At 35.8% G+C, this 11,083-nt stretch overlaps 1 protein-coding gene across 1 annotated transcript; it reads right to left on the bottom strand.

Annotated features, from left to right (window-relative positions):
- Positions 1-5,123: 5,123 nt before the first annotated feature.
- On the bottom strand, positions 5,124-10,862 carry LOC103041122 (macrophage mannose receptor 1-like). Its single transcript, XM_022662757.2, has 4 exons — positions 9,266-10,862; positions 7,831-8,193; positions 7,539-7,630; positions 5,124-6,480 (listed from the first exon to the last, which is right to left on the bottom strand). Exons 1-4 carry the CDS (start codon positions 9,357-9,359, stop codon positions 6,364-6,366), a joined length of 666 nt encoding a protein of 221 aa, XP_022518478.2. The 5' UTR covers positions 9,360-10,862; the 3' UTR covers positions 5,124-6,363.
- Between the last annotated feature and the right edge of the window lie 221 nt (positions 10,863-11,083).

The raw sequence follows: 11,083 nt of genomic DNA, 5'->3' as shown, positions 1-11,083 counted from the left end.
ACCTCTTTCATCTGATTTTACAGAAAATTAATCGATGGGTTTTTTCATGCTTGATGTGTTTATAGGGTTCAATAGAGATATTTTTAAATGAAGAGGAAAAGCATTTAAAATGCACATAATATTTATGTATTTTATTTTTTATTTACTTAATTTATTTATGATTTTAAGTACAACTCAGTAACTCCATATTGCACAGACATGTAATAATAATTATATTATTATATTATAGCAAAATAATATATATTATTATATTCTAGCATGATAATGTATAAGAATATATATATATATATATATATATATATATATATATATATTATTTTATAAAAAAAATAATTTATATTATTATATTATAGTAATATAGTGTATAATATTATAGCAGAATAATGTATTTTATTATTTTATAGCAATTATATATTTTTTATTATCACAGAGTAATGTATACTGTATTATAGCAGAATAATGGTTTAAACTCTAAAATAAGTTATGCTAGTAATCACACAGGGAAACATGTGGTTGTGTATTTGCTCATGAAACTGTTTTCTGAATTTACATGCTATTTGCCAGACTAACACATGGAGGGTCTTATGTAACTCAAACTGCCTCACAAATCAGTTCACTATTAACTGCACTCCACACCACAAGAACACAAACAGACATTATAAACCTATTTTTTTTTATATATATATTTATATAACATACAGTGCCAGTGAGAATTTTGACAGCTTTTTTTCATTATTGTCACACCTTATCCTGTCGTGTCTGTCCTGTGCTTTTCCCTTTTTTGGTTTTCTGTGCTCCTGCCCTGTTTTCCTGTCTTGTGTCCCCAGCCATGCTTTTTTGAGAACATGGCATTGTTTTGTTATTGTCCTGTCTCCGCCATAGCCCCGCCCTAGCCCTGCCCTAGTCATCAGTGTTATCACCTTTCTCATTTGTAACCCCGCCCCCTCTTTACCTCCAAAGGTGTCCCTAGTATGTGCCTGTGTATAAATACCCCATGTGCTCCTTTGTTAGCTGTCATGCTTTTTGTTTGAATGTGTCCTGTTACTCTGCTATGTTTTTTTGTCTTAAGTGTTCCATGTTTGCTTTATGTAGTTTGTTTCTTTATTTGTTATTTTTGCTTGTTTGCTTCAGTCTTTTGGTTTATTTGGTTTTGTTTTAGTTACCTTTTCTTTATATTATTTCATAGTGTTTTGTTTTTTGTTGAGTTTTGTTAAATGGAAAATAAAACTGACTTGCGTTTGCATCCTGCCTCCTCCATGTTACAATTATTTTGAAATGATCTGCTTTGTAGATTAATACTAAACTCATCCAAACTATGAAGAAAAACATATGTAATTATTTAGTAAACAAAATTTTGTAAACAAACAAGATTATATATTTTACTTTCTTCTAATTAGTTCCTCTTGTTTAGATGATCCATTTTGAACATCTCTGCTGAATTTTCTCAGTCAGTTTTATGAGGTAGAGTCACCTTGAATTCAGGTTTTCAGTTAACAGCTGTGCTGAACTCATCAAGAGTTCAAGAGTAACAGGTATACAGTGAATAGTGAATATTTGAGTAATGTTCTAATCCATCCAGGTCACTTAATTCGAAAAGACAAATTACAAGAACTTTGAAAGTATCCTCAAGTCCAGTCACCGCAAAAAACATCAAAAACATTAGAATAATGAAATTGGCCCTAATCAGGACCGCCGCAGGAAAGGAAGAGTGAGAGTTTCCTCTGTTCCTCTGAGTTTCTAGCCTCAGAAACCACAAGTTAACAAACAGCTCTCCAGATAAGAGCACCTAAAAGCTTCTTCACAGAGTATTTTGGTTTGTTTAACACTTTTAAGTTACTACATGATTCCTAATGTGTTCCTTCATAGTCTCATAAATCACTTTACTGTTTATTAATAAAAATAATAATAAATTATATATAATAAATTAACATTAAATGAGATTTTATGTACAGGGTATCGGGTGCTCTAAACAGAGCCCTGGTTTAGTGTCAGGGACTCTGAGGAGGAGATGATGCTGGATTGAGATATTTAAATGTTAAAGTTGCTGCTCAGTGCGATGCTTCCTTTGTTATGTAAAACCTGATTTGTATCTGTGTTTAAAGTTGTAGAGGCTACTGTATAAACTCGTCTTACTCTTCAGACCAGCATCACACAACAGCGCTACTTTTTATTTGTTAAGAAAATGTAGTCAAATAATTAATCCGGCCTCGTGAGTTTGGTTACTATGTGCCATCTCAGAGATCCACCCCCCCATTTAAAAACACCTTCTGAATAAATATACAGCAGATTTTAATCATGACTGCTCAGTAAAAGACAATATGTCAATAATGAAAACATGGAAATAACTGTAACCTTAATCATAGATCATGCATTTATAACAGATCTATTTGGAGAAATGTATATTTACATTATTACTATAATCAGAGTCAGAACCACCCTAACACCCATTAATAGAAATTCACACTTTAAAAAGGTGCTGAACAGCTTCCTTTAACACAGTTAATGTTGTATCCACATATCATACTCTGATCCCTATAGTATACCCTGTGCCAGGCAGGTTGTGTTGCTCATTGCTATCTAAACCCAGGGGCGGATTTGGAAGTTTGGATTCTTTTGTATAGCAAAATGCTATATTAAGGTTTCATACCTTTTACAGGGTAAAATTCAAGCACGTTTCAAGGCCCATTTTTAATTTTTTCCAGCACTTTTCAGCTGTGTTAAAATGAATGATAACAGTGATATCTCAAAACTGTGATTCTACTATTGTCCACACTTCACAGCAACTATGCTATTGATAAACAAAATACTTCTAAGTAAGTAAATAGCAGGAATTATGTATTTACTGCTGTCAGTTTCACACAATTTAAATACCAATGTTCTTCACCGAATGTTTACCCATTTCATTTGATTGAGCAGTTACTGTATGTCAAATTTAGGAGTGAGTTAAGAGTATACATACATATACTCAAAATTATTGATTAGCTTTTTGTCACACTGTCAGAGATGGTATTATGTTGATGTAAACACAACCAGAATTGTGTTTGGTAATAGCAGAAGGAGATTAAATTAAAGCAAAAATGTTTTATGATTCTAAAATGTGTCACCTATCTGTAGAGTATCCAACTTGATTGGGTCAATAATAAAACTATAACAAAAGATCACTAGGCAAATAACCTTCAATCAAACCTTCAATCAATCACCACCGCTGAGATAAGACCCTCGCCTAGCTTAACTTGCATGTACGGTGTCTCTTTGGTGTCAAACAAAAAAACAAATAATGCGTTTCATTTTTGTTTTTTTCCGTTTTTCTTTTGCCAACCTTTTGGCCAGCAATTGCGTGGTCTGCGTGATGTTAAAATCCGCCCCTGCTTAAACCCTCCCAACACTGATGAATGTGGTGGAAATGAGGTGTGTTCAGGTAAATATCTGGTGTGTTGCTATTTAGGCAGTGGAAAACAGGAGCTCAACTGACTTATTAAAACCCTGACAACAGTCAACAGTCAGACTTCATTCCTATAGGTGCACCATGCTGCAGAGCACAAACACAACTTTTAACTCAACAATAAACAGAATAAAGAAGAATAAAATAACATTGCTCTTCCCTTAAATGAGCTGCTGGCGTATCTTCACAGTGTGAACCAGCAGCTCAGTCTCCTCTGCTGTGTTTTGCTATCGTAACGACTGGAAAAGTGCACCTTACGCAGCTCGAAACACGCAAAAAGAATGTACTAATTCTCTTAATTAATCATGAGTGTGGTTAATTTTGGGCATAACATGAAATAAACCAATCTGCATGTCTCTTGCATTATTCTTTAAGAGCCAGATGCACTCAGACTTTGGTGGATTGCTATTTTGAGGGTGCAGCTACCAGACCGTGTCCAATGCTGACTGTTGGCATCTGTCTAGGTTGTATTCAGTTAGTGGAGCACCTGTGTTTTCTATTACCAAGATAAACAAGTAAAACTCCAGAAATGTGTCACAGGCAACCGACTAAACCCAGTTATTATAAGTTGATTCAACTAAAAGGTCTCAGTTTAAATGTGTTAAATGTATATATGGTTATATATATATATATATATATATATATATATATATATATATATATATATATATATATATATATATATATACACATACAGTATATACATATATATGTATATATATATATATACATATATATATATACACTCCATATATCCAATTTTACTTCAAAAAAAATTAATTTATTCCAAGTTAATAAAGTTGAGTTGAGTTACTCTCTGCAAGCAATACTAAAATGTTAAGTGAATCAAAAAGTTGCAAAAACAATGTTGCTGATTCAACAACGTTGCTAAGATACACAGAACCGACAATTATTTGAATGTATTTTATTAGCAAATAGAGTTTAGCACTCTTCTTTAGTGTGTGATAAAAGTGAAATCACAGTGTGGACACAAACAAATCACATACACACACACACACACACACAGTGGAATTTACAGCAATTCAGATATAAATAATGTGAATGCAGAGATCCACTGCAAACTAAATCTCTACAACATTTAACATACGTCTCTAATAAATGTACAATTTTAAATAACAGCACGAAAAAACTGAACATAGCCGTGAATAAGTGTGTAAAATTCAGTTTATTCAGTCATTATTAATCTCAGTGTAAGAATTATTATTATAACAAGACTCACTTTATAATAATGTTACAGGTAACGTTGTTAGAGCGTTCAATATGTCAAGTTTTCTGGATCTTCTTAAAATATTTTTATTTGAAGTTTTTAAACTTGTAATTATGACATTATCTCATAACTATGACCTACCATCTCATAATTGTGACTTTCTATCTCATAACTATGACTTATCATCTCATAATTATGACCTACCATCTCGTGACTTTCTATCTCATAATTGTTACTTACTCTCTCATAATCATGACTCAGTATCTCGTAACTATTACTTAGTACCTTGTAATTATGAAATAGTATCTCATAATTTAAAAACATTATGAGATAAAAAAAACTTACTGTCTAATAATCTTGACTTACTATCAAATAATTATGACTCAGTATCTCTTAATCATTACTTATTGAAGGACCCTTATTTTTATTGTGTGTTATTAGAAAAATCTTTTTTGTATTTAATGGAGTTTTGTTCTTTTTTTGCCAGAAATATAATTTTTTATATTGTTGAATTTGGGGGTTAGTAAACATTTTGTTCATCTTATATGATGATCTTTTTATTTGTTAAAGGTGTCCTTTCGCTAAAATCTACCTTTTCTTGTTTTTTTGTGAAATACAGGTAAACGAGGTACCTGGAATTCAAGCACTAACTTGGTAAATAGCTGAATTCAGTAAACAGTGTAAATTAGCTAATTAATAAATATTTAGAGCTTCCCATTATCTCACTGTTTTATTATTTACAAATGAAATAGTTAACACTAGCTATCTTGTGTAAGCAGAGGTGGGTAGTCCAGGTCCAGAAAGTAAAAGTGTTGTTTGTTCCAACTGCCTCTGCTGCGGTTCAGCCAACAAAATCCCGGGGTGGATTTTTACTTTCTGGATCTGGACTACCCACCTCTGTGTGTAACTATAGGTTTATATAGGATCTCCGGTGGATTTGGTGTTTTACAGAGACTCTAAGACTAGGTCAGGGGCTGAACTGCACTTAGCAGGGCATTATTACACATGTTGTAAAGTAACATATGACATTGTAAAGACTGTTATTAGTGTAAAAATATCTTTATTTACTTTTAATATGTCCATAACATTAATAAGCTATAGTAGCTGGGAACATGTGTGAGAAACATTCTTATAACGATGTGATGAAAACCATTATGGCGTCACATGTTTTCTCAACGTTCCTGGAACATTATTTCTGTAATGTTACAGGCTAACCTTCCTGGAACCTTTTCAAAACCTTGGTAAATGTTCTTATATTGTTCCCTGTTACTTGTGAATTAAATTGAATGTGTGTAAATGTGTGATAGTCTAGATGGAAACAGGGGTCCACAAGCACATAGTGGATTTTTTTTCCCCACCAGTTTTTCTTAATCTTTGAAGTGACAGGTAACAAGATGAAATAATGTCCCATGACATTATTTTTAACCCTTTAATGCATCTATCCCAATTCCGAACTGGAAAAAAATTGTGAAGAAATTGGCATAACTTTGAGTTAACAACCTATACAGTCAAATGAGCACACTTTTCCATACAATTCTGGAATTTAACAGAAGGGTTATTTTTAAGTTTTTGACACATTTTGAATGGGACAATAATATAAGAAAATAGCAGAAAACTTTACGTTTGCCTGTATGTTTTCATGAAGTTTACATTACAGTAAATATCACATATGATACTAGAACACTTCAGCCTATCACAGCTCATCTTGTGCTCTGCTCTTCTTCTTCTGAAAGACGTTTCCATCAGGTTTCAGCCTCCATGTGAGCGTAACGTTCCCCTCCATCCCCTGATCCTGAAGCTCCTGCTGGATCTGAAGAACAGAACCGGTGGTTTATTATCATCTCCGTTATTCCAGCGCTCTTCTGTTCATCATTTTACTACCTTCAGCTGTAATATGATCACCTACAGATACAGTTCTACAGAATGCAGCCATTATTCTCAGCACTGCAGTGATTAGCACTGATTAGCATGGTGGTGGTGTATGAGGTGTTACTGTGTGTTGTGCTGGTTGGTTGCTATGGTGTTGATAAGTGGTTGCTAAGATGTTAAGTAGTGGCTAAGGTGTTGCTATGATATCTGTGTTGGTTGCTGTGGTGTTGCTAAATGGTTGCCAGATGGTTGCTAAAGTGTTGCTAGGAAGCTGCTAAGGTGTTGCCAGGAGGTTGCTAAGGTGTTGCTATGGTATCCGTGTTAGTTGCTGTGGTGTTGTTAAGTTGTTGCAAAGGTGTTGATATGGTATCCATGTTGGTGGCTATAGCGTTGTTAAGGGGTTGCTAGGCGGTTGCTAAGGTGTTGCCATGGTGTCCGTGTTAGTTGCTGTGGTGTTGTTAAGTTGTTGCTAAGTTGTTGATATGGTATCCATGTTGGTTGCTATAGTGTTGTTAAGTGGTTGCTAGGTGGTTGCTACGATGTTGGTATGGTATCTGTGTTGGTTGCTTTGATGTTGTTAAGTGGTTGCTAGGTGGTTGCTAAGTTATCAGTGTTGGTTGCTATTGTATTAATAAGTGGTTGCTAGTTGTTTGCTAAGGTATTGCTATGAGATCCATGTTGATTGTTATTGGGTTTGTAAAGTGGTAGCTAAGGTGTTACTATGGTTACTGTGTTGGTTGCTTTGGTGTTGCTAAGGTGTTGCCAGTAGTTTGATAAGGTGTTGTTATGGTATCCATGTTGTTGTGTTTGGTATTTTTAAGTGGTTGCTAAGATGTTTCTATGACATCCATGTTGGTTGCTATGGTGTTGTTAGGTGGTTGCTAGGTGGTTGCTATGGTATCCATGTCAGTTGCTGGGGTGATAAGTGGTTGCTAGGTGGTTGCTAAAGGGGGAGGGGGGTCTCTGAGAGAGTGTATCTGAAAAGTTTTAGATTCAGACCTTTTGTAAAATTCCCTCTTTTACTGCGGGATCATTAATGTCCTGATCAGACTGCAGCTCTAAACTCAGGATCTGCTTCCTACCAGTCACCTCTGTAACACAACAACACACACACACATAAACACACACCCACACCCACACAGCAATACACAAACACACACACAGAAACAGTTAATATAAAATGATAAATCGCACCTGACATGGTCTGATCATCATCTCTGTAACACAGGAACACTACTGCTTTCAGTTCTATAAAATGATGAATCTTACAGGCGGCTGCTTTAAAGCGTACCTGCCGTGGTCTGATCGTCATCACTGTAACAGAGGAAGGGCAGGGTGGTGCTGCAATTCTCCTCCTCCCACCTGTAGAGGGCGCTGGGATTAATCAGAGCGCAGTCGTGTCCCGGGTCGGAGGTCTCCTCTCTCAGCCAGTTCCTGAAGCGGGACGGGTTCAGGTTGGTCCAGCTCCAGGTGTTCCTGCTCAGGCCGATCCAGGCCGGGACGTCCGGGGTCAGGAGTCTCTGGGCGTTAGAGTTTTCCCAGATTCCGCTCAGAATCGCCAGATCTGTGTAGAAACTTCTGCAGCGACTCCGAGCTTCAGACCAGCTCAACCTCACCTCAGTTATATAATACGAGTTAGGAAGAGGAATTAGACCTAACAAATACATAATCATAAAAGATAATTATACCAGTTCTGTTCTTCATTAAAAGTCTTTAACCAGCAGTGTCAATCCATCAAAATCTTAAAGATATTCCATGAGTTTTTCAAACTTAAATGTTTAATAATGGATATTTACCAAAAAATAATATATTTTATAATGCAATCATATTTATATTAGTGGTGTAAATCACTTGTTTAAAATAATGGCTTTAATAACAACAATATTTTGTGATTAATCTTGATTAATTGAACTTCTTCTTCTTAATCATTAAACATTACATCATTGATATTTAAATGTAAATAATAAAATTTCAAAATTGTAATTTATTTATATTAGTGGTGTAAATGGCTTAAAATTATATCTTAACATTACACAACAGTAAAAGTTACTTACTGCTAGTAGAGATTTTAATAATATCAATATAAGAGTTTGGTCTAGAATAGAAGATTTGGGGGAATTTGTTGGGGTGTAACTATAATTTACAGAATTGAGAAATTAAGCTGCTATTATATATATAGATATATTAAAGATATAATAATGTCTTTGTTATTTGCAACAGTCAAGGATTCAAGGATATTGTATTGTCATTTCTATGTTGGTAACAGAGACGGACCGAGCGTACACCCCCACTTATTACACACTTAAAACACAGCATTTTTTCTCTCTTCCTAATTAAATTGACTGCAACATATTATAAAGTGGTTAATAGTTAATAACTGCAGTGAGTTTCTGAGTGATATAATGAAGATTAATTGATTGATTAATTGTAATAAAATGAGGTTTATTGGGTTGTATTAACTCTTAAGGAGCAGTGAGTTTCTGAGGGATAATGAAGGTTAATTAATTGATTCATTGTAATAAAATGAGGTTTATGTTGGGTTAACTCTTACCGAGCAGTGAGTTACTGAGTGATAATGAAGGTTGATTGATTGATTCATTGTAATAAAATGAGGTTTATTGGGTTGTATTAACTCTTACTGAACAGTGAGTTACTGAGTGATAATGAAGGTTGATTGATTGATTGATTAATTGTAATAAAATGAGGTTTATTGGGTTAACTCTTACCGAGCAGTGAGTTGGATCTGTAGCAGATAGACGGTTGAGGGAGGCTGCAGTCGGTGCTGATCCACCTCCCGTTTCCCTGCATCGCTCCGCACATCTTCTCCGGCCGGCTGTAGTCCGGTTCCTCTGGGTTCCAGTTCTTATAGGTGAGGTATTTGGGGCCGGTGGTGGAGGACCAGCCCCAGGTTTTATTCAGGCCGATCCAGGCTCTTTCTGTGACGTTCCTCAGAGCTTCAGTGGAGCGCTGAACGTCCTCAGAGCTCAGGATGGAGGCCAGGTCCGTGAACCTGCTCCTGCAGTAACTCTGAGCCTCAGTCCAGGACTTCCTCTCGGGGATGTAGTGATATTGAAGAGATTGAGGAGATGCAGATTGCAGAGCTGCAGATTAGTAACATGCTGTTATTGATACTACATTACATTAATCTTATCTTGTTTGCCAGATAGAAATTCACCTATTTAACAAACATGTTACTAACAAACATCATCCATCGCCTTGGTAACTCGTAGCCAGATTATTAGAGGTAGAAGTCTGTTGATGTGTGGATGTATCGTGACTTTCAACATGCATTCATAAATTGTCAGAACTGAGGAGTAGGGTTTGAGGATTTGATAGTACATGTGATAGTACACGCAAAAGTATGTGATACTTCATGTGACAGCACATGTGACAGTACATGTGATAGGAAATGTGATAGTACATGTGTTTTTGAAAAGCTGCGTCGTGACATCAGTTGTAAAAAGCATGTGAGAGCACATAGATGTGATAGCACATGTGATAGTACAGGTGATAGTTCATGCGATGGTACATGCGATGGTACATGTGATGGTACATGTGATAGTGCATGCGATAATACATGTGATAAGAAATGTGATAGTCCATGTGGCAATACACGTGGCTATACATGCATTAATAATGATAGTGCATGTGATGCTAAATGTGATGCTGTGATACATATGATAATAGATGTGTTAGTAGATGTGATATTGCATGTGATAGTACATGTGATATTGAGTGCGGTAGCACATGTGGTAGAACATGTGATAAAACATGTGATGATAAATGTGATAGCACATGTGATGATGCATGTGATTGTACATGTAATAGTACATGTGCTGGCACATGCGACAATGCATCAGGTAGTACATGCTGTAGTAGAAGTGATAGTACATGTGAAAGCATATACAATAGTAGATGTGATGTACGTGTGTTAGTATATGCACTGGTACATGTGATAATACATGTGATACAGTGGCGTGCACAGACATTTTGGGGGGCAAGTGCTCAGAGGGGAAAAGGGCACTTTTTAGCACAAGTGAAACACTTCATTATAAAAAAACGTTATCTATCATTGATTTGGGCTAGAGCGGCTAGTTTATCTGGTGACCTGTCGGCTAAAGATGCTTTGTAGTTTGGTGCTGAATGAGACATTTTACTGCACAACAAAATGATTTCACGTTGGCTTTAGAGGGCAAACGGTAGGATTTTACTTGATGTGTATGTTAACTGGCTGGTGGGACACGGGGGAGAAGCGTGTTGTGAAGCCGTGCGTGCTGTGCTGAAGACTTGCTGTGCCTTGCGCGCGACCGTGCGGGGTCACGTGACAGAGGAAGAGAGAGGTCGGGTGTGTGCGAGCTGATTTCAGGGCATTCTGTCATCATTTCAAACTGGCCTCAGTAAAATCTTCATAATTATAATATATATATATACACTGCTCAAAAAAATAAAGGGAACACTCAAATAACACAATAAAACTCCAAGTAAATCAAACTTCTGTGAAATTAAACTGTCCACTTAGGAAGCAACACTGATTGACAATCAAT

Source organism: Astyanax mexicanus, chromosome 25 (genome assembly GCF_023375975.1).
Source record: "Astyanax mexicanus isolate ESR-SI-001 chromosome 25, AstMex3_surface, whole genome shotgun sequence".
In the NCBI taxonomy this organism is placed as follows: Eukaryota; Metazoa; Chordata; class Actinopteri; order Characiformes; family Acestrorhamphidae; genus Astyanax; species Astyanax mexicanus.
The sequence above is the reverse complement of the archived record's forward strand: the minus strand, read 5'-3'. Positions and strand labels throughout refer to the sequence as shown.